Below are 27826 nucleotides of genomic sequence, written 5' to 3'. Positions count from 1 at the left end.
GATAAAGAAACCGGAATAATTTGTCCTAATTTCTTATTGTTCATCTTAGGAAAAAGGAAAAAAGAAAAACAAAATCTGTTTTCATCATTGAACACAACAGTTGTATACAACAGTGTTGTATATACACTGTCAATTTGTTGTATACAGTGCCAATTTGCACCTGGAAACATGGGCAGTGGTTAATTTACTGTGGCCTGTAATTATAAATTAAACAATCATGGAATTACACAGTACACTTAATTGATAAACAAACTGGGAAAAGTTAGCCAACTCTCATGCACTTCTCATCTATAATGACAAATCTCAATCTCTGTTGGTTCGGCATGCCCTTTTTATTCCAATTCTAGCTATTTTCTGGGTAAATATTTATGTTTGTACTCATTTGTTGAGAAAAACTTTAAACGGACAGCTCACGTATAAATGATTAAGAAAAAGAAACAGTTGTAAAAATCTGTTTAGCCTGAGGTTAAAAAAAAAAAACTGCAAATGTAGCAAGTGTGAAACGTGATTGGCAACTTCAGATCAAATAACCCTACTTCTTTAACAATCTGACAATGTAAAATCAATTGAGATTTTTTTTTCCTTTCTAAATCTACTCACTGGATAATCTGACCAAACATCTATTTTTTTTTCTTCCTGGGCACCTAACTTTTTTTTTTTTTTTTAACTTCTTAAATGAACAGAAATGGCTCAACATTTCTAAAAGTCAAGAAAGGAACTACGAAGAGAGGTGGAGCAGTGACTATAAGTTTGATGACAGGCTCTTTGCAGCCAACTAACCTGCTTTAAGTGGTTCAAAATCAATTTTTCTTTGATAGCTCTAAAATTACTCAATTCCATTTTAACTCCCACCAACTAACTGTACAGACATTAACAAGAAACAGATGTCAACGGTCAGATCTGTCACAACCATAATTTAGAATTTGGGAAAGCTTTAATTAGAGCTGACAGAGAAAAGGCTTGCCCCAGATTGAAGTTCGATCTCCATTTTTAACTTCTCGTTCTTTTCAGTTTGGAGACCTCAAAGCTAGGATTAAGATCTTTTGGTCCTGGTATGGTCACATGCAAGAGGAGATTGAAAAAGGTTTCGAAGGAAATTCTAGAGACCGAGCAGCTAATATGCCTCCATCAACATGGATTAAGTATTGAATGAAAAATCGGTCATCACCAACAATCAGATCCTGCAAAACTCTCAGCAAATAACTAAATAATTCGGGACTGAGGAAGCGCACCCGCCACGCAGACACCAAGACGGCGTAAAATCCACCAGGCATCCCTTCCAAGCGGCACCCCTTTGTGTCGTGGGACTTACTCCCCTACCCTCCAGGGGCCCGCACAGCGCGAGAAGGAGGAGAGCTAGGCTACCATCTCCCCTGCTACCGCCAGGGCGACCTCAGAGCCAGTGGGGCCGGCCTTCTCTCCACTTCTGGCCGGGCTCCAGACGAACCCCACTTTACTGCAGCGCCGCGAGACCGATTGCCCGGGAAGTCTAAGCCTGCTAGCGAAAGCTGCTCTCCGCAGTTCCTGGGATCCGCCCTCACCCCTGTCCCCAGAGTAATGATGGAGCCCGGGCTCCGCACCCGGCCAGCCGCTCACTCTGCCAGCCCCTTCCCCAAGCCTCGGACCCGCTGCAAGCCCCGCCTTCCTCTCCAGGCCCAGGCCTCCCTCCAGGGCCCACACTCGGGGCTCCCTGCCGACCCCCGAAATCAGTCCAGAACCCAGATAGCAGGCTGAGCGACGTCCCATTCCCTCCTTGGCTTTAAGCGCAGTGCTCCGCCCTGGGCCTGGGGACGGGAGAGGAATAACCGGCCGGCTCCAAGGGGGCCCAGGCCCCCACACTCACCATCCTCCCGCCGAGTCCCTCCTCCTCCTCCTTCTCCTCCTCCTCCTCCTCCTCCTGCCTTCCCCGTTACCAGGGGCAACTGCTGCGGCGCCGCCCCCGACGTCCCTCGCACGCACAGCGGAGGAGCAGAGCAGCAGTACTGGGCGGGGTGCAGCTCCGCTTTCCCCAGAGTGCGCAAGCGGGCTACGGGAGCTGCGGAGGCCGCCGCCGGCTAGCCTGGACCAGAGAGTGGAGAAAGCCTGCCCACGTGGCTGGCGGGAGCCTCCCGGCTTGGGATTGGTCGAAAAGGAGGGGCGTGGGGCGGACGTGGGGGCGGTTCCCCCGCCCAGTCCCTCCTCTCACCCGGCCCGGTTTTCAAGGCGGGCTGTAACTGGTGGCATTTGTCCCGGGACCAGGTAAGGGGCCTTGGGACAATGGCGCTCGCTCTGTCTACCTCCAATCCCCACATCTCGGGAGGGTGCTGAGATTGCTGTCCTGACTGCCCAGGCGGGGCTGCAGCGCGGGCTGGACTTCCACCTGCAGAAGCCACGTGGCGCGAGGAGCGCCCTGGGGCTGCAGATGGGCCCCTCTGCTCTGACCCCCATTGCCTAGGAGTGCCAGGCCGAGCGGCTGGGGCGTTACGAGCTGTCCCGGATGGGGGAATACCGATGGGGGGAGGCCGTCTGTCGGAGGGCAAGAAGCAGCCTGGGGGCTGGCCCTGAGCCCTGAGGTGAGCTGAAAGCACAGGTGAAAGGCGTTTTGGGGATCGGCCCGGTTTCTGTTTTGACACAGGGTGTCGCTCTGTCGCCCGGGCCGGAGTGCGGTGGCGCGATCTCGGCTCACTGCAGCCTTCGCCTCGCGGGCTTAAGCGATTCTCCCGCCTCAGATTCTCGAGTAGCTGGGATTGCAGGCGGGCGCCACCACGCCTGGATAATTTTTTGTATTTTGTTTTTGTAGAGACGGTTTCGCCATGTTGCCCAGGCTGGGCTCGAACTCCTGGGGTCAAGCGATCAGCCCGCCTAGGCCTCCCAAAGTGCTGGGACTACAGGTGTCCCAAAGTGGTGAGCCACTGTGCCCAGCTTCTCGCCGGTTTTGCTAAGCTGTTTTGGACCGGACCGCGTACCATCTGCAGTCCTGGAGGAGGCAAAAATGAGCCTGCATTTTTAGCCAAGGAAGAGCAAGTGGGACACTGGGGTGGGTTGGGAAGTGCTACCTCCCAGCCCTTTCCCGATGCAGAGGACTATAAGAAGAGTTTGCACAAACGTGCTAGGTCCTGTTCTAGACGCTGGAGACAGCAGTGGACAAAATCAGCCCGTATGGAAATTACATCCTTCCTAATGAAATACATTTCATACCAAATTTCATTTTCACAACCCCTAGAAATTGGTAATTGCGGCCAGACACAGTGGCTCATGCCTATAATCCCAGCACTTTGAGAGGCTGAAGGGGAGGATGGCTTGAGCCCAGGAGTTGGAGACCAGCCTGGGCAACACAGTAGGACCCTGCCTCTACAAAAAAAATTTTTTTTAATTAGCCAGGTTCCGTGGTGCACTTGTAGTCCTAGCTACTCAGGAGGTTGAGGCTGGAGGATTGCTTGGGCCCAGGAGCTATTATCACACCACTGTACTCCAGCCTGGGTGAAAGAGCAAGACCCTGCCTCAAAAAAAATGAAAACAAAAACCAACATCTGCTGCTTGCATACCTGCTTCAGATCCTTGGAGAGAAAAGCAGTTCAGAGCCTTGACTAAGGAGGTGATGAATGGAGGTGATATAGGAGCACAAACCCCTATAATCTACTCATCTCTAGACTGTTGGCCCTTTTGTGAAAAAGGCAAGGGAGGTTGCTCTTTCTAAGTTGTCTGGTGTCTAACAGCCCACTTGCCTTGGAGTCAGACGAGTATCCATAAGCCTACACCTGGGCCTGCTCCTGTAATTATTGCCCTCATTTTCCAGCTTGCTCTAGGCAGCCTTGACCCTAATCCTTGCCTGTCTCAGTGGTCTTTGTGTCTGACCTTCTGGGGTCTTTGGCTACCTTGATCTTCCGCTGATGTGAGTACCAGCAATGATGTTTCGTTTTTCTCCCTACCTGGGGCTACAAACAGTAATCTTGTGCACTTCTGCTTGTAAGAGGATACCTCAGAAGGAATTTGGAAGCTTGTTTTCTGATCTCTGATACCATTTGCCAGAGAAAATCTGCTCTCTCTGGGAAGGATGAGCATTACGTCAGAGGTGGTAGTAGTCTATTTATTTTTTTTCTCTTTGTTTCCCTCTCTTTCTTTCCTTTTTTTTTTTTTTTTTTTTTTTTTTTTGAGATGTAGTTTCACTCTTATTACCCAGGCTGGAGTGCAATGGTGCAATCTCGGCTCATCACATCTTCCACCTTCCGGGTTCAAACGATTCTCCTGCCTCAGCCTCCCAAGTAGCTGGGATTACAGGCATGCACCACCACGCCTGGCTAATTTTGTATTTTTAGTAGAGACGGGGGTTTCTCCACGTTGGTCAGGCTAGTCTTGAACTCTCAACCTCAGATGATCTGCCTGCCTTGGGCTCTCAAAGTGTTGGGATTACAGGTGTGAGCCACCATGCCAGGCCTCGGAGTTGGCAAGTAGGCTATAGTGGATAGAGGACCTTGGGGAAGTAAGGCCTTAGCTGTTGTTCAATCTTTGAGGACTGGATCTATTGATCGTTCGTGTTTATATCTGCTGCAAGGGCTTAGTGCAGGGCCAAGTATACCAAAAATGCCCACCGTGGTGGCCCAATCCATTTGCACCTTTTTAGGCTTCAGTTTCCTCTTCTGTAAACTGAGATCTTAGATCACTTGTCTTCAGGCTGTGACATTCTCTTTTTTTTTTTTTTTTGTGGAGACGGAGTCTCACTCTGTCACCCAGACTGGAGTGCAGTGGTGTGATCTCGGCTCACTACAACCTCTGCCTCCCAGGTTCAAGCGATTCTCCTTCCTCAGCCTCCTGAGTAGCTAGGATTACAGGTGCATGCCACCATGCCTGGCTAATTTTTTGTATTTTTGGTAGAGACAGAGTTTCACAGGGTTAGCCAGGATGATCTTGATCTGACCTCGTGATCCGCCCACCTCAGCCTCCCAAAGTGCTGGGATTACAGGCGTGAGCCACCGCGCCCGGCCTCAAGCTGTGACATTCTCTAATCCTAGGAGGGAGATATCATTAAATCACTGGTCTGATTTTTACTCCTACCTTGTTCCTAGTAGTGGGACTATAATCCTTCAGAAGTGGGGCTACCCTGGACATGATGATGACCTTTTTAGGGAGGACTAGATGTAGCTTGTGTGGGAGGAGGGACAGTAACTGTGGAAGAAAATTTAGAGAGCAGTATGACTCAGTACAGGCAAGGTAGACAATTTTGCAACTTCATGAAAGAAAGCGTGCTCTTAATTCTGTAACCTAGGCAGGTTCTAAGTTTGACTTAAAAGAGGTGACATCCTTGATGCCAAGAGACCCAAGAAGGAGTTGGAATGCAGTAAATATTCTTCGAGGGCATGTGAAAGATGTAGCAGTAAACATCACAGACATGATCCCGATGCTTGTGAGCCTTACAGTCTGTCAGGGGAGGCAGACTTTACACAAATCACAGTCAATGACAAGAAGGTGACAATCACAAATGCCCAGCATGCTGCAAAGGACAGGATGCTGTAGGAGTATATATCACAGAAGGACTTGAGTTTGTCCTGAAGGAGTCGGGGAACAGTGCCCATTGGGGGACAATGGGTGTGTTGGGGGAAATGTTCCAGACAGATCGTTTAGTGTTTTTTTTTTTGGCTTTATGTTTTATTTAAGACAGGTACTCTGCAGTTTCTATCCTGACTTCAGTTAAGAAGGCAAAGGCTCTTGCATAATTAGCAGATGTTTAGATTACCCCTTGATGATAGTCCCTCCATTCTGAGAAGCGGAGGACTTTGCAATGTTGTGTTAAGGGGAACAGAGATGTCAGGGAAGGTATGACTCTGTGTGTATGTGTGTGCTGAGGGGGAGGCATAGCATTTTGCTCAGTCAGGCTGTCTCCAGCGTGTGTGAGCCTGGGGCTCTGTAAGCCAAGGCAGCGTGTGTTCAGCCAGCCAGGCTGACTCCTTTTAGGTTCATGTAGAGCCTGGGAAAGTGAACTCTTTCCCCTCCTCCCACTCTTGCTTCAGTTGGGACTGAGATAAATGCCTTTGGTCTTTGAAGCAGGCTGCAGGAGGCCAGGTGGCAGGGGAGAGGGGAAGTCTGTTTTGGCAGTGGACTCTTTCTGTCTGCCTTCTGACTTCTCTGGAGATTGCTGCTTCAGAGAAGCATCAGGGCCAGGTCAGAGCGCTGTGGATACTCCATGTTGAGCCTCTCCTCTTCTCCCTGGTCCTTCCTCTTAGGAAATGGTGTACCTCCAGCATATCAGCTTCCTGATGTCTCTTCCGCCTTAACAAAAAATCTAAAAATTGACCACTGCTCTTCCTTCCCCAACACTGTCCCTTCTGCCTCCTTTCTTGAACTTGAACTCCTGGCCTCCCAAAGTGCTGGGATTACAGGCCTGTGCCTGTCTCCACCTCCTTTCTCTCTTCTTTCTGGTGGTTCTCCCCATCTTTGGGGGCTTCCTTTTCTCAGCTTCTTTTTTTTTTTTTGAGACAGGGTCTTGCTATGTTGCCAAGATGGAGTGCAGTGGCACCATCTCGGCTCACTGCAACCTCCACCTCCCAAGTTCAAGTGATTCTCCTGCCTCAGCCTCCCGAGTAGCTGGGATTACAGGCGCCTGCCACCACGCCCAGCTAATTTTTTGTATTTTTAGTAGAGACAGGGTTTCGTCATGTTGGCCAGGATGGTCTGAAACTCCTGACCTCGTGATCTGCCCGCCTCGGCCTTCCAAAGCACTGGGATTACAGGCATGAGCCACCGTGCCCAGCCTCGGCTTCTTTTTTTTTTGAGACAAAGTCTCACTCTGTCGCCCAGGCTGGAGTGCAGTGGCACAATCTTGGCTCACTGCAACCTCCGCCTCCTGGGTTCAAGCGATTCTTGTGCCTCAGCCTCCCGAATAGCTAGGATTACAGGTGCCTGCCACCATGCCCGCCTAATTTTTGTATTTTTTTTTATTAGAGATGGGGTTTCACCATGTTGGCCAGGCTGGTCTCAAACCCCTGACCTCAGATGATCCACCCGCCTCAGCCTCCCAAAGTGCTGGGATTACAGGTGTGAGCCACCGTGCCCGGCCTTGGCTTCTTAAATGTCCTGATTTTTCAGGGTTTGTCCTCAGCTCTCTCCTCTTCCCATTCTGGAAAACTTTATCGTAAATCACCTCGATGCTGCTGACTCAGTTTTTTCCTTCTAGCTCTGACCTCTGTTTTCTTTCAAGCCTGAATACCCACAGGCTGATGAACTTCTTATTCAGCAAATACTTGAATATTGTGCTAGGCACTGGGGTGACAGTGGTGAGCAAAATGAACATACCACCTCACTTCACAAGTGAATTATTTAACTTAGTTAAGTCGCTATTTCCAAGAAAAAGACAAAATGACCTAGTAGTAGAAGCTATAGAAGCAAATCTGAAAATTATTTGTACAAAAGGACAGATAGGTACTATTTAGTGAAGAGAGGAAAGACTAGCTTTTGAGTATTGTGTTTGGAAAGGACCTGAGAGAGGAAGCGGCCTATCGCATTTAAGAAAATCCCGGCCGGGCTTGGTGGCTCACGCCTGTAATCCCAGCACTTGGGGAGGCCGAGGCGGGTAGTGGATCACGAGGTCAGGAGATCGAGACCATCCTGGCTAACATGGTGAAACCCTGTCTCTACTAAAAATACAATTAGCTGGGTATGGTGGCACGCACCTGTAATCCCAGCTACTCAGGAGGCTGAGGCAGGAGAATTGCTTGAACCCAGGAGGTGGAGGTTGCAGTGAGCCGAGATCGCACCACTGCACTCCAGTCTGGGTGACAGAGCAAGACTCCCTCTCAAAAAAAAAAAAAAAAAAAAAATCCCGTGGCAGGACCGGGGGTGGTGGCTCACTCCTGTAATCCCAGCACTTTGGGAGGCCGAGGCAGGTACATCCCTTGAGCTCAGGAGTTGAGACCAGCCTAGGCAACATAGGGAGACCCTGTCTCTACAAAAAATACAAAAATTAGCCGGGAATGATGGCACATGCCTGTGGTCCCAGCTACTTGAGAGGCTAAGGTCAGAGGATCATTTGAGCCTGGGAGGTGGAGGCTGGAGTAGTGAGCCATGATCATACCGTTGTACTCCCGCCTGGGCAACAGAGCAAGACCCTGTCTCAAAAAAAAAAAAAAAAAATCCCATGGTATTTGAAACAACATGCAGAAATCAAGCTTACTATTAATATTTTCTCCCTCAAAGCCAATTTTTCTGTGCTCTCTCTGTTAGCACCTATCGCCCAAGTCAGAAACCCTAGGTATCACTCTGGATATTTGTCATGTGTCAACTTGGCTAAGCTAAGCAAGACTCCCGGGATTCCCTCTCTGGTATATTCCAGTTATAGTGGCTACCCAGGAGCACACACACACCATCTTCCAGCTCTTCAGACAAACAGTAATCTAGGTGCTGCTGTGAGGGGATTTTGCAGACCTAATTAAATTCCTCAATTGTTTGGCTTTAAGTTAATCAAAAAGGAGATTATCCTGGGTGGCCTGACCTAATCAGGTGGAAGCCCTTTAAAGGAGGGCTAGAACACCTCTGAACCCCCTCTGAGGTTCTGGACTCTGAGCCATTACCCGCGTTGCTCCCTCTCCCCTGGGATGGTCTGTTGCTGGCCGCCTGCCTTGCTGACTTCAGGATTGCCTAGCCAACAGCCACAGTTATGTGAGCCAATTAGCTAATTCCTTGTGATAAATCAATTTCTGTATTTTATCAATATTATATTACATCAGCATTATATATATTTAGGCCAGGAGTGGTGGTGTATGCCTGTAATCCCAGCACTTAGGGAGGATGAGATGGGAGGATTCCTTGAGCCCAGGAGTTTGAGATTACAGTGAGCTATGATTGCACCACTCCACTCCACCCTGGGCAACCAGCTGAGACCCTGCCTAAAAAAAGAAAAAAATTTATAAAATTTATATAGATAGATCAATATATATTTATAATATATAAAGTTATATATTTATATATGATTTTGTATAGCTATATGAATTATTTACGTTTATATATTTTTATATGTTATATTTAAACAATTCATATGTCTATATAAATAAATTTTTATATAAATTTATATATTATAAATATATGTTGCTATATCTATGAATTAAAAAATATATATAGATATATAATTTACATATTTATAAAATATAATATATATTATAGTATACAAATATATTTTAGAAATATATAAAATATGTATATGTGTGTGTCATAGCCAGGTGCAGTGGCACACACCTGTAATCCTGGCACTTTGGGAGGCCAAGGCAGGCAGATTGCTTGAGCTCAGGAGTTAGAGGAACCCCATGTTGCCACATGTTATGTTTTGGTATCTACCTGTCTGTCTGTCTGTCTGTCTGTAATCTACTGATTCTGCTTCTCTGGTTGAACCTTGACTGATACAATGTTCCTCTTATACCTATTGCTTAGCAGATCCTAAGATTCCGCTTCTTTGAAAGATTCTCTCCCGTTGGTCTCTCCTCTGAGGGCACGTGGGTTCATTTGAGCCCTACGTCTTCTTGCCTGGATTACTGGGGTTCCCGTCCAGCTGGTCTCCCTGCATCCCGCGAGGTCCGGCCACATCCTGTTTATTCTCATGACTACCCAGTTTGTTCTTGGTAAACTACATATCTGATCTTGTCACTCTTCTTAAAATCTTTCAATGACTTCCTGAAGCTTTCAGGCAAAAATTTAAAAGCCTCAGCTTTTTTTGTGTGACTCCATTTTCTCTCCTCTCTTAGCATATCAATTATACTTCTTTTGAAAACCTTTTTAGGCCGGGCGCGGTGGCTCACGCTTGTAATCCCAGCACTTTGGGAGGCCGAGGCGGGCGGATCACGAGGTCAGGAGATCGAGACCACGATGAAACCCCGTCTCTACTAAAAATACAAAAAATTAGCTGGGCGTGGCGGCGGGCGCCTGTAGTCCTAGCTACTCGGAGAGGCTGAGGCAGGAGAATGGCGTGAACCTGGGAGGCGGAGCTTGCAGTGAGCCGAGATTGCGCCACTGCACTCCAGCCTGGGCGACAGAGCGAGACTCCGTCTCAAAAAAAAAAAAGAAAACCTTTTGAGTGGTTGCCCAGGAGTTTGCAATACACATTTATGACTAATCCAAATCCACTTTCAAATAACACTATAACACTGCATGGAGCGTGCAAGTACCTTAGAATGCAGTCCTCCCAATTCTCCCCTCCTGCCCTTGATATTACTGCTGTCATGGATTTCTCTGACCCATAAATTGTAATCACCAAATACATTGTTGCTACTATTATTTTAAACAAACGTATCTGTTTGTTAACTGTTAATAATTCAGAATAAGAGAAATAAAGTTTTTTATTTGTTTGTTTGTTAGTGTTTTTTCCGAAACAGGGTCTCACTCTGTCATGCAGGCTGGAGTGCAGTGGCACGATCACAGTTCACTGCAGGCTTAGCCTTAGCCTCCCAGGCTCAAGCAGTCCCCCCACTTCAGCCTCCCAAGTATCTGGGACCACAGGCACATGCCACCACGCCTGGCTATGTTTTTTTCTTTTTTAATTTTTGTAGAGACAGGGTCTCACTATGTTGCCCACACTGGTCTCAAACTCCTGGGCTCAAGTGATGCTCTTGCCTTGGACTGCCAAAGTGCTGGGATTATAGGTGTGAACCGTCTCACCTCACCAGAAGAACTTCTTTTAACATCTCGTAAGTCAGGTCTGCCAGTGACAAATTTCCTGTTTTGTTTGTCCAAGAAAGTCCATTTTTTTTTTTTTTTTTTGGAGACAGGGTCTTACTCTGTCACCCAGGCTGGAGTGCAGTGGCTCGATCTTGGCTCACTGCAACCTCTGCCTCCTGGGCTCAAGCATTCCTCCCACATCAGCCTCCCCAGTAGCTGGGACTGCAGGTGTGCACCACCACACCTGGCTAGTTTTTCTATTTTTTGGTAGAAAAAAAATACAAAATGAGGTTTCACCATGTTGGCCAGGCTGGTCTCAAACTTTTGACCTCAGGTGGTCCACCTGCCTTGGCCTCCCAAAGTGTTGAGATTACAGATGTGAGCCACCACGCCTGGCCGACTAGAAAGTTGTTTTTTTTTTTTTAGACAGAGTCTCACTCTGTCACCCAGGTTTGAGTGCAGTGGTGTGATCTCGGCTCACTGCAAACTCTGCTACCCAGGTTCAAGCGATTATCTTGCCTCAGCCTCCCGAGCAGCTGAGATTACAGGCACCTACTACTGTGCCTGGCTAATTTTTGTATTTTTAGTAGAGATGGGGTTTCACTGTATTGGTCAGGCTGGTCTCAAACTCCCGACCTCAGGTGATCCAACCGCCTCGGCTTCCCAAAGTGCTGGGATTAGAGGCGTGAGCCACCGCGCCCAGCCCCAACTAGAAATGTTTTAAGGGATATAAAGCAGTTAGTACTTGAGATGATTCTTCTGTAAGATATGGGATAGGTGGAAATGGGTAACGACCAACAGAATCAGATGGTATGCATCCCCAAATAGTAATTCCAGCGATCTAGGAAGACCAACATTCCAACACCATCCCTGCCACTACAGACTCAGTGTTTCTCAATGAGATACAAAATTTGTGTGTGGAGGATCTGAGTCCAAGCCCTTCTATTAGTATAATTGCATTAATATTATTTGTTTCTTTTTTTTTGTTTTAACTTCAGATTCAGGGGCACATGTGCAGGTTTGTTACATAGGTAAACTTGTGTCACTGGGGTTCTACAGATTATTTCATCACCCAGGTACTAAGTTTAGTACCCATTAGTTATTTTTTTCTGATCCTCCCTCCTCCCACCCTTCACCCTCAAGTGAGCCCCAGTGGGGTCTGTTGCTCCCATTTTTGTGTCCATGTATTCTCATCATTTAGCTCCCACTTATAAGTGAGAACATGTGATATTTGGTTTTCTGTTCCTGCATTAGTTTGCTAAGGATAATGGCCTCCATCTTCATCCATGTCCCTGCAAAGGACGTGATCTCATTCTTTTTTGTGGCTGCATAGTATTCCATGGTGTACATACACCACATTTTCTTTATCCAGTCTGCCATGGATGGGCCTTAACATTTGGACAGTTTCTACTGACACTTGTTCAGGCTCACTGATTCTTTCCCTGGCCATGTCCAGTCTACTGATGAGTCCATCCAAGACTTTCTTCATCTTTGTTACAGTATTTTTGATTTCCAACATTTCCTTTTGATTCTTTCTTAAGAGTTTCCGGCTGGACGTGGTGGCTCACGCCTGTAATCTCAGCACTTTGGGAGGCCGAGGTGGGCGGATCACGAGGTCAGGAGATAGAGACCATCCTGGCCAACATGGTGAAACCCCGTCTCTACTAAAAATACAAAAATTAGCTGGGCATGGTGGTGCACGCCTGTAGTCTCAGCTACTCGGGAGGCTGAGGCAGGAGAACCACTTGAACCCGGGAGGCAGAGGTTAAAGTGAGCAGAGATCGCGCCACTGTACTCCAGCTTGGTGGCAGAGCAAGACTCCATCTTAAAAAAAAAAAGAGTTTCCATCACTGCTTATGTTATTCGTCTGTTCTTGTCTGTTGTCCACTTTTCCATTCAGAGTACTTAGGATATTAACCATAGTTTTAATTAATTAATTAATTTATTTATTTATTTTAACCATAGTTATTTTAAATTCCTGGTCTGATAAGTCTAAAATCTCATATCTAAATTGGGTTCTGATACTTGGCCTGTTTCTTCAAACTAGGCTTTTTTTTTTTTTTCTTTTTAGTGTGCCTTGTAATTTTTCACTGAAAGCTGGACATGATGTACACTGTGAGAGGAACTGAGGGGTGAGGTTTTGTTTATCTAGGCTATGTTTACTGTTTGCTGTAGCTATAGGTATAAAAGGCTAAATTTTCTTCGGGTGTCCTTGTTCTTATCTCCCTTGTTGTCTATGGGTCTCTGGAGACTTCTTAAATAGGGCCTAAGACTTGTTACTCTTTTTGTTATAATCCTTGTAATGATACAGGAGTCCTGTTGGTGCAGTGGTGAGGTGAGGGAGTGGAGGATCTACAGTCCTGTGATGAGGTCTCAGCCTTCTGGGGAGCCTGTGCCCCTGAACCTTCACAAGAGCTTCTCAGCCTCCCCTTGTCCTCTTTAGGTGAGGCAGGAAGGCAGGAGTTCTCTTTCCCCAAGTCACTTAAGTTCTGGTATAACCCAAGATGGTTAGGCTCTGGTAAAATAGTTTCCCTCAAGGGTAGACCTTGTTAAGAAGAATAAAAGGGCTGGGCATGATAGTGCACGCCTGTAGTCCCAGCTACTTGGGAGGCTGAGGTTGGAGGATTGCTTGAGCCCAGGAGTTCAAGGATGCAGAGAGCTATAATCATGCCTGTCAATTACCATTCACTCCAGCCTGGATAAAATAATGAGACTCTGTCTCTAAATAATAAAATAGGCCAGATGCGGCAGCTCACACCTGTAATCCCAGCACTTTGGGAGGCCGAGGCAGAAGGATTGCTTGAACCTAGGAGTTTGAAACCAGCCTGGGCAACATAGCAAGGTGCCATCTCTACAAAAAATACAAAAATTAGCCAGGGTGGTGGTGTGCGCCTGTAGTCCCAGTTATTCAGGAGGCTGAGGCAGGAGGATCCCTGAACCTGGGAGGTAATAGTTGCACTGAACCATGATCACACCACTGCACCCCAGCCGGGGTGACAGAATGAGACCCTGTCTCAAAAAAAAAGTAAAATTAAATTAAAAAAAAAGAAGTACAAAGGGCTTTGGGTGTTTTTTTGTTTGTTTGTTTTGTTTTGTTTTTCCCCCCAAGATGGAGTCTTGCTCTGTCACCCAGGCTCAGGCTGGAGTGCAGTGGCGTGATCTCAGCTCACTGCAACCTCTGCCTCCTGGGTTCAAGCAATTCTTCTGCCTCAGCCTCCTGAGTAGCTGGGATTACAGGTGCCTGGCACTGCGCCCGGCTCATTTTTGTATTTTTAGTAGAGATGGGGTTTCACCATGTTGGCCAGGCTGGTCTCAAACTCCTGACCTCATGATCCCCCTGCCTCGGCCTCCCAAAGTACTAGGATTACAGGCGTCAGCCACTGCACCCAGCCGGCTGTTTTTCAAAATGGCTACTTTTCCCATCTCCCCTGCCAGAAACACCTGGGGGTATTATACTATTTGATGGGTGGGCTTTTGTTCCCAGAGCTCCCCAAGCACAGGCACTGTATTGTCCCCTTTTCCAGTCCCTCCTGCTGTATGGTCAAGCACAGAGCTGGCCACCAGCAGGCCCTCAGGAAACACATGTTGGTGCCCAGTTGCTCAATCTGATGACCATTCACTGGGGCCCTCCCAAGCCGAGTCAGACGATGCCCAGTAGCTGGTGAGAGCAGACAGTCTGCAACAGTGGGACATGCTCAGGTCCTCTGTGGTGGACTTTGATTTAGGGGACAGTCCTCTTCTTCCTGTGTCCCTTAGGTCCACAGTTTTATGTGTGAGCAAGATGGAGGCTGACCCGTCTGGCTTTAACATCGATGCCCCCCGTTGGGACCAGCGCACCTTCCTGGGGAGAGTGAAGCACTTCCTAAACATCACGGACCCCCGCACTGTCTTTGTATCTGAGCGGGAGCTGGACTGGGCCAAGTTGATGGTGGAGAAGAGCAGGTGAGGGGTCGGGGAAGGGGCTGGAAGTAGTAGGGTAACACTGATGGGGTCCTCTTGGGAGGAGGTGGAAACCGAAGGTGAAGGAATAGGCAGAAATCTCAGGGCTGGGGGCTGGGAGAAGCGAGAGTAGGGAGACTGGGAGACATTGATCAGGCAGGATGGTGACTGCCTGCTGTCCTTGGCTGGCAGGATGGGGGTTGTGCCCCCAGGCACCCAAGTGGAGCAGCTGCTGTATGCCAAGAAGCTGTATGACTCGGCCTTCCACCCCGACACTGGGGAGAAGATGAACGTCATCGGGCGCATGTCTTTCCAGCTCCCTGGCGGCATGATCATCACGGGCTTCATGCTCCAGTTCTACAGGTGGGACCTGGGGGCAGGGCTGTGGGAGGTACAGCTGCCTGGATCTGCTGGTCAGGGAGCCATACTATGATAATAATAATAGTTCTCTTGATCGGTAACTTACCAGATACCATGCACTACGCTATATTCTTTGCACATATTGCTTCATTTAACCCTCTCAACAACCTTACACTATAGGTACTATTATTTCCATTTTATAGATGAAGAACTAGAGTTCTAGAGAAGCTGAAGAACTTGACCAGGTTTAAACAGGCAGGAAATATGGGTGCCTGGATTTTAACTGAGGCAGTCCTATGTAGAACCCTCAACAAATAAGCTACCCCAATTCCCTCTTTAAAAAGTACTTATTCCACAATGATTTTAATTATGTAACACCCAAACAAAACAATAGGAAGTCCCTTTCTTGGCTTGGTTGGGGAGAGAATAGACTGCCTCTGTAGCTGCTGGATATGCGACTCTTCTTCCCACCTCTTCCTTTCTCCCCTGCGTCCCCCACCCCATGCATTGATTGGTTCAGCTATTGAGCTGGGCTTTGGGCCAGGTGTTGGGAATGCGAAGGCTTCAGTAACCCCCCATCAAGGAGCTCCCAGTTTTGTTGAGGAGACCAAGAAGTAAACAGTTACAGTACAGCTTGGTAAGTGGTAGGTTGGGGAAAGAACATGGGGTTGTGGGAGCAGGAGCATGGAGTGACTTACTCTGTCTCAGGAGGGGCAGGGGAAGGGTCGGGAAGATTCCAAGAAGGAAGTGATCTCTCTCAACAGGGCAGGGTTGGCCATGTATGGAAGGCGGAGGGGGAGATATTTGAGGCAGAGGGGCCAGCCTGCGCGAAAGGCCAGGTGCATAGAACAGTATGGGAACAAGCTGGGCGCGGTGGCTCATGCCTGTAATCCCAGCACCTTGGGAAGCCAAGGCGGGCGGATTACCTGAGGTCAAGAGTTCAAAACCAGCCTGACCAATATGGTGAAACCCCGTCTCTACTAAAAATACAAAAATTAGCCAGGCATGGTGGTGTGTGCCTGTAGTCCCAGCTATTTGGGAGGCTGAGACAGGAGAATTGCTTGAACCTGGGAGACGGAGGTTGCAGTGAGCTGAGATCGTATCACTGCACTCCAGCCTGGGTGACAGAGCAAGACTCCGTCTCAAAAAAATAAAAAATAAAAAACTAGTATGGGAACAGTGTGGGGACCTGCAGATCATGTGCTTTGACTGGCATACCCTCAGGACTCCCTGCCATCTGACTTCTCTCTGCCTCTCCTGGCCTTCCTCACTGGTAGGACGATGCCGGCGGTGATCTTCTGGCAGTGGGTGAACCAGTCCTTCAATGCCTTAGTCAACTACACCAACAGGAATGCGGCCTCCCCCACATCGGTCAGGTAGGAGACCTGAGCCCCAGGCTGTCCTTGTGTCTCCCCACGAACAGCTTTTCTAAAGGGTTATGGGCTGTCAGTCCTTCCTGGGTAGCGCCTGCACTGAGCAGGTGACCAAGTCACCCTTTCCCAGGGTTTGGAAATATTTTCTCAAGCTGAGTAGGGGTGGATCTTCTTCCTAGACCAATTCCAAATGTGTTTATTCATTCATTCTCTAAATATTTCTTCTTGAGTGTGTATTATGTGCTGGGGATGTGCATGGTTCTAGATGCTGGGATACATTGTTAAGACGTGTGTTTGGGCCAGGCACGGTAGTTCACACCTATAATCCTAGCACTTTGGGAGGCTGAGGCAGGCAGATTGCCTGAGATCAGTCTCAAAACAAACAAAAAAAACCACCCAGAAAACCAGGGTTGCAAGGCAGAGAACAGCAGAGCGGTGTCTGTGTAGTTAGGCCACTTAGAGCAGTCCCATCTGTGGAGACGACATTTCAACTGTGTCCTGAAGGATGAGGGACGAACGACCCAAGAGCCCAGGGAACACCTCCCCGCGTAGGGAGCAGCCATGTGCAGAGGCTCCGAGGCAGGAAGGAACTTGGCATGTTCACAGTACTGAAAGAAGGCCAAGGGGGCTGGGGCACTGTGAGCGAGGGGGAGAGGGTCACAAGATAAGGCTGGGGACAGATCTGTGCGGTTTTCAGGCATGAAGCCTCGCCAGCCGACTTTCTCCCTCAAGCCTGTGGTTTGGCCCTCAGCCGGCAGGGGCCCCACTCCCAAGCATCTCTCTCCTCCCCCAGGCAGATGGCCCTTTCCTACTTCACAGCCACAACCACTGCTGTGGCCACGGCTGTGGGCATGAACATGTTGACAAAGGTATGGTCTGGGGCCGTTGCAGCATGGTGGCCACGCGGGGGCAGCAGAGTCCTAGGGAAAACATCCTTCCCCCAGGGACAGTTCCCCAGGCTGGGTGAGTTGGGAATGGCCTGAGCCCGGCTGGCCAAGTGATGAGAAATACACCAGGGCTGTCCCCAGGTTGGTTCTTCTTGGGCCTTTGAGGGAGTTTGGGGTTCCCAGACGGTGTCTGGATGTGTGGCGGTAGCAAGGCCTAGTTTTCTTTTTTGTATTCTAGTCGTTCAGCCCCCTCCCCTCCCATCTTCCAGCGCATCTGAACAACTCCTACTGTTCTATTCCCCCAACAGAAAGCGCCGCCCTTGGTGGGCCGCTGGGTGCCTTTTGCTGCTGTGGCTGCGGCTAACTGTGTGAATATCCCCATGATGCGACAGCAGTGAGTAAAGGCCCCTTTTTCTCCCTACAAACCGCAAGATTAGCAGAAAAGGGGCAAGAAACCAAAGCAGTGGGTGGCTTCTGGGGACTGCGGTGGGCATGGGGAGGGCTGCTGGGCTGAGCCTCTGAAGGGCCCTGGGATTGGCAGCTCCCATGGTGATGGCCCCGGGAGTGGTGGGTGACTTCGGGTTAGGCTGTGTGTTGAGTCCCGTGGGAGTCCTCTCCTGGGTGATGTGGGATGGGAAAGACAGGGTGGACCTGTGGAGTTTTACACTGGATCATGTCCTTTTGGACCTGTGTTAAAATTGTGAACTCCTCCTACTTCCCAAGCCCTGGGGATGGCATACAGAATGAAATGTAGCAGGCTGAGGTGTCTAAAGATAGCACAGAACCCAGAAGCTTTGAAAGAAGCCAGAGGAGTAGACAGAAATTTCCCAGGCACCCAACTTTAAGCTTTTCAGGAGAAAAGGTAAAGGAGAAACTCATTGTGTCTCACAGTTCTTATTTTTTGACTAGAGAAATCTCTGTTATGAGGTTTTAATGATGTAATATATGTAAAGCACTCAAAATAGCACCTGGAACATAACAGATACTACATGAGCGTTCACTGTTATTTCTACCATTGTCATCATCATCAATATCTACAAGCCACATTTTCTTGGGACTACCAACAAATGGAAAATGTTCACACTAGCCTTTGTAGAGGAAGCGCTACCAGAATAGTTGTGCACACATGCTGCTCCGTTCATCTTTCCTTCCCCATCCATTGGCCCTTTCCTAACAGGAGAATGAGTCCCTGCCACCTACTGGGGCTTGAGTTGAGTGCTGTCAAGAACTGGCCTGAGAAGAATAGCTGGGGTGGGCTGGGCGCGGTGGCTCACGCCTGTGATCCTAGCACCTTGAGACACTGAGGCGGGAGGATCACCTGAGGCCAGGAGTTTGAGACCAGCCTGGCCAACGTGGCAAAACCCCATCTCCACTAAAAATACAAAAATTAGGGCCAGGCACGGTAGCTCATGCCTGTAATCTCAGCACTTTGGGAGGCCGAGGTGGGCGGATCACGAGGTCAGGAGATCGAGACCATCCTGGCTAACACAATGAAACCCCGTGTCTACTAAAAAATACAAAAAATTAGCCAGGTATGGTGGCGGGTGCCTGTAGTCCCAGCTACTTGGGAGGCTAAGGCAGGAGAATGGTGTGAACCCAGGAGGCGGAGCTTGCAGTGAGCCAAGATCGCACCACTGCACTCCAGCCTGGGCGACAGAGTGAGACTCCATCACAAAAAAAACCAAAAAAACAAAAATTAGCTGGGCATGGTGGCACATGCCTATAATTCTAGCTACTTGGGGAGGCTGAGGCAGGAGAATAGCTTGAACCCAGGAGGTGGAGGTTGCAGTAAGCTGAGATCATGCCACTACACTCCAGCCTGGGTGACAGAGCGTGATTGTCTCAAAAATAATAATAATAAAAAAAGAATAGCAAGAATAGCTAGAGTAGCTACTATTTGTGGAGTGATTACACTGTGTGTCAGGTGCTGGACCAAGCATTTCACAGCCATTATCTCATTTAATCCTTACCAGGTCCTGTAAAGTGGGTGCCAGGATGAGCCTCATTTTGCAGATAAGCAAAACTGAGGCTTTGGGAGGGTTAAAGACTGTGCTCAAGGTCACACACATCCCCTGCAGTTTCAGGACTCAGCCCAGACAGTCCGGGCCCAGGGCCACCACTCTCAGCCATTGCCCTAGATCACTCCTAAGATACTGCTTATTGGAGTGCAGAAGGAAGGTCAAAGGCCCAGGCTACAGGAGGTGGCTTCCTGGAGCTTAAGTGGCCTGGCCTTGGTCCCCTGGCGTGTCATGTGGCTGGCAGGCTTCCATCACCCCTTTCCCAAGTCCAGTAACTCCTGTCTGTGTTTAGGGAGCTCATCCAGGGAATCTGCGTGAAGGACAGGAATGAAAATGAGATTGGTCATTCCCGGGTGAGCAGAGGCCTCCCTTTGGGGTGGGAGGAGGGAATTCCCTCTCATACCCTGTCCCCTTCTTAGTGGTCAGAGTAGGCACCATTATAGGATTGAGAAGCCTTCTCTGGCTCCATCCTCACTCCCTATCAAATTTTCCCCATGTTTCTGTGTTCAGAACAGGCCCCTTCTCTCCTTTCTCCATCATTTCTGGTCCATAAAAACCTGGCTAGGTGGGAGGGGATAAAGTGAGGTCACTCTGCACCGGGAGGGTCCTTCCCTTCCCCTTTACCATCTCAGACTTGGCCATGATGCTAACCCAGCTAACACCAGCCCCCTGGTGCAGCACATGTACACTGGATAGATCATTTCTGACAACTTACTATTTTCTGCCCTCAGAGAGCTGCGGCCATAGGCATCACCCAAGTAGTTATTTCTCGGATCACCATGTCAGCTCCTGGGATGAGTAAGACGGGGAAGCTCTTCCATCTTGGGGAACCCTGTGATACAGGGTGGAGGTCTCAGCCACACTCAGCTTTTGGGTGGGAGGTGGGGCCCACCCTCTACAGCCATGCTTCTCAAACTGCTTTGCTTGATTGCTGCAAGCCTAGAAGAACCACACTAGTTCCTAGAACATCAGTTCATCCAAGGTTTGGGGTAGAAAGTTATTTTCATTTTATTAATACTTGTCAAGCCCTTGTGTTTAATGTTAGACACAGTGTGGGGTGCTAGGGAGAGTGGTAGAGAAAATAAATTCCCTGCTTTGGTTTGCTTCCAGCAGGGGGTGTATTGCAAAATTTGTTTGGATGAACATACAAATACATTTTTGTTTTGAGAAGGAAGCTTTGGACCTAGCAGCACATGTTTTCCTGATATTGCAAGTGTGCGGGTTGAGAAGCTTGGGAAGCACTGTTCTGCCAGGACTTTGGGGAGAGAGTTTGGGGGTGGCCATGCCTACTTGCTCTTCTGTTCTGCCTAATGGTAAGTGTTTTCTGGAGCTTCCGCTGAAGGAGAGGGAATCACTTGGTTCTTGGTCTGACTTCAGAAGGAGTCCTGGGGAGAGCCTCCCAGCCCTCCCCTCAGCTTCTCCCTGATCTCTTCCAGTCTTGCTGCCAGTCATCATGGAAAGGCTTGAGAAATTGCGCTTCATGCAGGTATGTAGAGTTTGCCTTGGCATTTTCCCTGCCCAGAGTGCCTCCAGCCACATCTGTCCCTGGGGACACCTGACCTGCCCTCCCCCACCCATCCTTCCCTTTAGCTACCATGCTGTCATCTCACTCAAGCCCACACCAGTCTCCACTGGCCTCCTGTTTAAATATATCATGGCCAGTTTCCTTACCTGGTCTGCAGAGAACAAGGCCTTCTTTAAGGGCCAGGGGGTCCTTGCCTGTGGGTTTTTCTTTTTTCTTTTGAGACGGAGTCTCACTCTGTCGCCCAGGCTGGAGTGCAGTGGTGCGATCTCTGCTCACTGCAAGCTCCACTTCCTGGGTTTGTGCCATTCTCCTGCCTCAGCCTCCCGAGTGGCTGGGACTACAGGCGCCTGCCACCATGCCCGGCTATTTTTTTGTATTTTTAGTAGAGACGGGGTTTCACTATGTTAGCCAGGATGGTCTTGATCTCCTGACCTCATGATCCGCCCATCTCGGTCTCCCAAAGTGCTGGGATTACAGGCATGAGCCACTGCGCCCAGCCACCTGTGGACTTTTCTAGCTGGCTGATCCATGGCAGAGCAGGGTTGGGGTTCACCTTAAGGCATAGAAGTACCATGTGGATCTGTCTTTTATTTGTTTTTATACAGAATGTCAAGGTCCTGCACGCCCCATTGCAGGTCATGCTGAGCGGGTGCTTGTAAGTATCATATTTTGATGATTTGGGTTCTGCGCGGCTGGAGCACTCGAGATGTGTCGTCTTGTCTAGCCCGTGTTGGAGAACGTGTACTCCTTTACCTGACTTTAAAAGTGGTCATGCTCAGAATACCTGTGGTCCATCTGGAAAGCTCTCACCCCATCTTTTGTGAGGGCATCAGGCTGGCTAGACTTTACGCACGTGTCCATGTAGGAAGTCCAGTGCTGAGGTGCCCTCCCATCCCAGGGTCTCTCCTTTGACCTTAAGTCTGGAGCAATTTTTTTGTTTTTTGCTTTTTTTTTTTGAGATGGAGTCTCGCTGTATCGCCCAGTCTGGAGTGCAATGGCGCAGCCTCAGCTCGCTGCAACCTCCACCTCCCAGGTTCAAGCAATGCTCCTGCCTCAGCCTCCTGAGTAGCTGGGATTATAGGCATGCACCATGATGCCTTGCTAATTTTTATATTTCATCATGTTGGCCAGGCTGGTCTTAAACTCCTGACCTCAAGTGATCCACCTGCCTCGGCCTCCCAAATTGCTGGGATTATAGGCATGAGCCATTGCACCCGGCTGTCTGGAGCAGTTTTACAGAAGAGATAAGAACGAGGAGACATGGCTTTGGCTGGGACTGTCATATGTCCCAGACTCACACAGGAGGGAAATGCCACCAGTCACGTCAGGGTTCTTAGGTATCTGCCATTAACTGGAGATGTCCTAGTGTTCACCATGCATTTCAGGGCCACGGGACTAATGACAGCAACACTAACAGCTAACACTGACTGTGTATTTTCTCTGTGTCCCCACTGAACCCAATGCTTCATATCTATAATTTCATTTAATTCTCCCAGCCTTAGAAATCTACATATTATTATCATCTCCTTTTACAAATGAAGAAACTGAGACTTAGACAGAGTAAGAAACTTGCCCAAGGGGATGTAGCTGGTAACTGCTGGAGCTGAGATTTGATCAACAGTCTGACATTATGCTATACCAGCTTCTGCTAATTGAGTAGTTACCATAGGCTGGGTGCTTTATGTACATATCTCATTGAATCCTCACAGTAGCCCTGCAAAGTAGGCACTGCAAAGTGGGCTGCAGTAGCCCTAAAAAGTAGGTTGTCCTCCCTCTGTGTCTCTGAGGTAACTTGTCCAAGATGGCACAGCTAGAAAGTGGTAAAACTGGGATATCAACCCAGGTCTGTCAGAGTCCTGCATCCTGTAAGACCTTGCCTCCCAAACCCTGGTCCGTGCCAGCACTGTTGGCATCCTCTGATAACTTGTTAGACGTAAAGACTCTGAAGCCCTTCCCCAGACCCCCTCAGTTGGCACCTGCATTTTAATAAGCTCCTGAAGTTATATGCACGTCTCAAAATCCACAGACTCACTCCTCCCCCTCCAGATTGCCCCTCCCCCACTCCATAGTGCCCCTTCCTATCCTGGTCGCTCCTCCCACTACAAGTCAATCCTCCTCTTCCAAGTTGCTCCTCTCCCTCCTCATCGCTCCTCCCCTCCATGTCCTTCCTCCCTCTCCATGTTGCTCCTCCCCTCCATGTCCTTCCTCCCTCTCCATGTTGCTCCTCCCCTCCATGTCCTTCCTCCCTCTCCATGTTGCTCCTCCCTGTCCAAGTCGAACTCCTACTCCAAGTAGTTCCTTCCCTCCAAGTCACTCCTCCCGCTCCAAGTCGCTCCTCCCCATCCAAGTTGCTCCTCACCCTCCAAGTCATTCCTCCCTCTCCAAGTCGCTCCCCACCCTCCATGCTGTTCCTCCAAGTTGCTCCTCTCCCTCCATGTCCTCCCCCTCCATGTCCCTCCTCTCCCTCCATGCGCTCCTCCCCCCATGTCGCTCTTCCCCCTCCATGTTGCTCCTCCCCCTCCAAGTTTCTCCTCTCCCTCCTCGTCGCTCCTTTCCCTCGATGCCAGCAGTGCCGGTGCTCCTTAGGCCCACTGCTCACAGTCCCTGTTTACTTCATTGTCTTCTTCCTCTGCTTGAACAATGCAGTAAGGGTGGGAATGAGTGATGGGGGTCAGGAGGGTACTGGTTTTATCCCCCTGCCAGAATGAGTATCCTCGCACTGCGGGAACAGGAGAAGGGTTGGAGGGAGAGGATATGGTGCCAGCTGGGAAGGCAGGCCAGGTGCCTGGGCATTGCTCCCTTCCCTTGGGGATGGGGGATGGGCGGGCCTGTGGAGAGATGTCCCCTGATGCTTTGGTTTCTCCTTTCTTGCAGCCTCATCTTCATGGTGCCAGTGGCGTGTGGGCTCTTCCCACAGAAATGGTATCTGCTGTTCACTCCTTATTTGGTTTAACTGACCACCCTGCCAGTGTGCTCCCTGATCTGCCTGCTGTCCAGAAGGAGACAGGGAAGGGGCAGGAAGGGCAGCACCTGTCCAAGGACAAGTGTCCATCAGCCTAAAGGCTGGGCCTCTTAACCCTGGTGAATTCTGGCAAACCAAAACAGATCTGCGAGGGGCAGGAGAAGCCAGGGACAGGAATAAGGTTGCTGCCTCCCAGTGGAGCAAGGACTGCCTTGGAGAGAAGGTAGGGGAGCAACAAGAGACCTTCTCTCCCTGCCAGCTGGGTTATTAGGAAGCTCTCCTCTGGCTGGATCAGGTTTTTAATTTTTTTTTTTTTTTTTTTTTTTTTTTTTTTTTTTTTTTTTTTTTTTTTTTTTGAGATGGAGTTTCACTCTTGTTGTCTAGGCTGGAGTGCAGTGGCACGATCTTGGCTCACCACAGCCTCCGCCTCCCAGTTCAAGTGATTCTCCTGCCTCAGCCTCCAGAGTAGCTGGGATTACAGGTGCCTGCCACCATGCCCAGCTCATTTTGTATTTTTATTTTTTTATTTTTTTTGAGATGGAGTCTTACTCTGTCGCCAGGCTGTAGTGCAGTGGCACAGTCTCGGCTCACTGCAACCTCCGACTCCCTGAACGATTCTCCTGCCTCAGCCTCACGAGTAGCTGGGATTACAGGCACGTGCCACCACGCACAGCTAATTTTTGTATTTTTAGTAGAGACGAGGTTTCACCATGTTGGCCAGGATGGTCTCAATCTCCTCACCTTGTGATCCGCCCGCCTCAGCCTCCCAAAGTGCTGGCATTACAGGCGTGAGCCACCGCGCCCGGCCTCATTTTGTGTTTTTAGTAGAGACGGGGTTTCACCATGTTGGCCATGGTTGGTCTTGAAATCCTGACCTCAGGTGATCTGCCCGCCTCAGCCTCCCAAAGTATAGGGATTACAGGCGTGAGCCACCGTTCCCCGTTGGTCTTTAACATTAAATAAGGGGGCTGGTCGTAGTGGCTCACGCCTGTAATCCCAGCACTCTGGGAGGCCGAGGTGGGCCGATCACCTGAGTTCGGGAGTTCGAGACCAGCCTGACCAACATGGAGAAACCCCGTCTCTACTAAAAATACAAAATTATCTGGGTGTGGTGGTGCATGCCTGTAATCCCAGCTACTTGGGAGGCTGAGGCAAGAGAATTGCTTGAACCTGGGAAGTGGAGGTTGTGGTGAGCCGAGATTGCAACACTGCACTCTAGCCTGGGCAACAAGAGCGAAACTCCGGCTCAATAAATAAATAAATAGGCAGAGGGCTGACAACTGAAACCCCTCTATTTCCTTTGTGTTTCCAAGAAGGAGGAAGCAGGGAGAAGGGATGATGGAAAGGGGAAGGGATACATCAGACTAGGGGGCGGAGGGTGACTGACCCCAGGAGATAAGCATAGCTTGAATATATACCCAGATGATTCCAGTCTCCCCCTTCCTCAGTACTCTAGTTCAATACTAGTTCCATGGTCATCTGCTAGACATCTCTTGTGTCCCAAGCACTGTGTTTGTAATCTTGTGGAGAAGATGGAAGTTGAAACGAAGAACCATAGCCCAAGGAGAATGAAGTCAGGCCTGAGTAATGGTAAAGCAACATTGTGGTATACAGAGGCCAATAATAATCCTAGATGGAAAAATCAGGAGGGCTTCTTGGAGGTGATATTCATCTGAGGGTAACTTACTGCTTGTGCCCGGTGGCATGCTCATAATCCCCTTCTCCTCTCTTTTCAGTGAATTGCCAGTTTCCTATCTGGAACCGGAGCTCCAAGACACCATCAAGGCCAAGTATGGCGAACTTGAGCCTTATGTCTACTTCAATAAGGGCCTCTAAATGCCCCACTTCAGCAAGGACCAGTCTATTCCCATATTCACCAGCTCCTCCTTAGCTACGTGCACACTTGTGTCCTCCTTCCTCTTTGCCAACAAGGCCTGAAGGCCAGGGTAGAGTTGGCGGGGGGACAATGAATGCCTCATACTTACACCCTGGTACTGGTTGATTGGACCTCAGGGGAAAAAAGTGAAAAAGGGTAGCAAAGGCCAATGTCTTCTAGCTGCTTCCTCAACCCCTGTCCCCTAGAGACCAGAAGCTGAGGCCCTCTCAGGGAGGAGACACCAAGCAAATCATTTGGAAAAGTTAGGAAACCTTTAGGATTCTGGTTCCAGCCAGGATTGAGGAAAAGACCTTGGATCAAAAGGAAGCATCTATACCTCTTTCTTCTTTGCTTCCTCCTCCTCTCCTGATCAATGGAATCTTTTACCCATGTAATTCTAGCCGAACTCAGGAAAAAGAAGGGGGAAAGGACTCTGTCCCCTTGGGGCTTATCTCCACCCTTCCACATCCTCCTCCTGGTTGCCCCCTGGTCAGGCAGCTTCTTTTTTTTTCCAAGATGGAGTCTTGCTCTGTCGCCCAGGCTGGAATGCAGTGGCACGATCTCGGTTCACTGCAACCTCTGCCTCCTGGATTCAAGCGATTCTCCTGCCTCAGCCTCTCAAGTAGCTGGGATTACAGGGCACCTGCCACCACGCCTGGCTAATTTTTATATTTTAGTAGAGACGGGGTTTCACCATGCTGGCCAGACTGGTCTCGAACTCCTGACCTCAGGTGATCCGCCTGCCTCAGCCTCCAAAAGTGCTGGGATTACAGGCATGAGCCACCGCACCCAGCCCGGACAGCTTCTTTGGGAGTGCTGCTAACCTTGAAATTATCAGACACTTAGGAGTTCTTAGTGCTAAAAAGGGGATCGTGCAAGGCAGCAGAGTTACATGGTTCTTCAAATCATGTCTGAATCTATTCTTGGAATCTTCTCTATAATAAGGGAAGTTCTCTTTCCCCACTGCCACATATCTCTGTTTTAAAAGATAAGTCCACTAACTGTGAGTAAAAATGATATATGTAGGCATTAACCACACACTTTAATGGGTATAATTTCCTGGCTGCCTCCCTTCCTCAGCCCATTAGGTTAAACACCAAAGAAAGACTGGTGTGTACTGAATAGGAAAGGGAAGTTTTATTTGGAACCTTCTAAGAGGAAACCAACCAGGACCAAAGAACCTTAAAGGACACACAGCAAAACACAGCCACTTCCCTTCCCCAGCTTGGCTGCCCTAGGTGATTTCTCAGGCTCCTTGGACTGTTGTTTCTCATCTGGAATCAATGTGTGTATGAGTTTTGTCTGGTAGGATTGCTGACTCTGTCCAACAGATATCACTGTGAATTGAATAAATTTGTTGAAAGAGCACACAGGCACACACATACACACAAACTGTAAACTAAGTTAATGAAGCCTGAATGGAAAGCAGGATCTGGCCTTACTTTGGCCTTGGCATGTCAGAGGGTATCACAACTACTATATAAGGGGAACTTGTCTGATGCCTGGAGGCTGTTGTTTATTTCCCTCATTAAAGGGGAAATCCACCTGTCTCCACAGGAAGCTCCAGAGATCTCCTAGAATGGGAGCTGTGTTGCCCTAGAGCAAGAGTTGGCAAGCTACGGCTCAAGGGGCCAAATCCACCTGCCACCTGTTTTTGTGCAACTGGAAGCTAAAAATGTTTTTACATTTTTAAAGAGTTGTAAAAGGGAACAACAGGAATGACAGAGACCCTACCTACATGGCATACAAAGCCTAAAATACTTACTGTCTGATCCTTGACACAAAAAGTTTCCCCTGCCCTGGAGCAGTGGTTCTTAAGCACATGCATCAACTGGGCGCAGTGGTTCATGCCTGTAATCCCCGTACTTTGGGAGGCCAAGGCAGGTGGATCATCTGAGGTCAGGAGTTCGAGACCGGCCTGATCAACATGGCGAAACCCGATCTCTACTAAAAATACAAAAAATGTGCTGGGCGTGGTGGCGCACACCTGTAATCCCAGCTACTCAGGGGGCTGAGACTGGAGAATCACTTGAACCCAGGTGGTGGAGGTTGCGGTGAGCCGAGATTGCGCCACTGCACTCCAACCTGGGCGACAGAGTGAGACTCCGTCTCAAAAAAAAAAAAAGAAAACACGTATCAGAATCAGCTGGCAGGCTTGTTAAAGCACAGATTGCAGGATCCATTGCCAGATTCTGTCACTCTGGGCTGGAGCCTGAGAACGCGCATTTCTAGTCATTGCCCGGTGATGCTGATTCTGTTGGTCTCGGCACCA

The 27826-nt window shown here is 49.1% G+C and overlaps 2 protein-coding genes across 5 annotated transcripts in view; one reads left to right on the top strand and one right to left on the bottom strand.

Moving 5' to 3' along the window:
• ARL3 (ADP ribosylation factor like GTPase 3) overlaps positions 1-2022 on the bottom strand; it is a 44215-nt gene extending 42193 nt beyond the window's left edge. Inside the window, exon 1 of one of the 2 annotated variants that reach the window (XM_003255406.4) lies at positions 1844-2022. In XM_003255406.4, coding sequence (XP_003255454.1) covers positions 1844-1846 — 3 coding nt within the window. In that variant the 5' untranslated portion in view covers positions 1847-2022. Of the gene's footprint in view, positions 1-1365; positions 1822-1843 lie in introns of those variants that run through there. The other variant, XM_030807666.1, reaches the window with a different exon arrangement.
• Positions 2023-2103: 81 nt separating this feature from the next.
• On the top strand, positions 2104-26942 carry SFXN2 (sideroflexin 2). 3 transcript variants are annotated; one of them, XM_003255407.4, is made up of 12 exons: positions 2104-2238; positions 14371-14556; positions 14746-14916; positions 16191-16289; positions 17080-17155; positions 17482-17567; positions 19484-19544; positions 19923-19989; positions 20628-20677; positions 21322-21371; positions 23591-23638; positions 25415-26942. In XM_003255407.4, the coding sequence occupies exons 2-12, from the start codon at positions 14396-14398 to the stop codon at positions 25512-25514; spliced, it is 969 nt and encodes a 322-aa protein (XP_003255455.1). In that variant the 5' UTR covers positions 2104-2238; positions 14371-14395; the 3' UTR covers positions 25515-26942. The 3 variants fall into 3 exon arrangements, 1 of the variants encoding a protein (XP_003255455.1); XR_004028891.1 differs by having other exon boundaries at positions 2121-2238; positions 23591-23901; positions 25415-25496; XR_004028877.1 differs by lacking the exons at positions 23591-23638; positions 25415-26942 and having other exon boundaries at positions 2121-2238; positions 19923-20677.
• The last annotated feature ends 884 nt before the right edge of the window (positions 26943-27826 follow it).

The sequence above is a fragment of the Nomascus leucogenys genome, chromosome 3 (assembly GCF_006542625.1).
Source record: "Nomascus leucogenys isolate Asia chromosome 3, Asia_NLE_v1, whole genome shotgun sequence".
Lineage (NCBI taxonomy): Eukaryota > Metazoa > Chordata > Mammalia > Primates > Hylobatidae > Nomascus > Nomascus leucogenys.
Note: the sequence above shows the minus strand (reverse complement) of the source record. Positions and strands in the feature narration are given on the sequence as shown.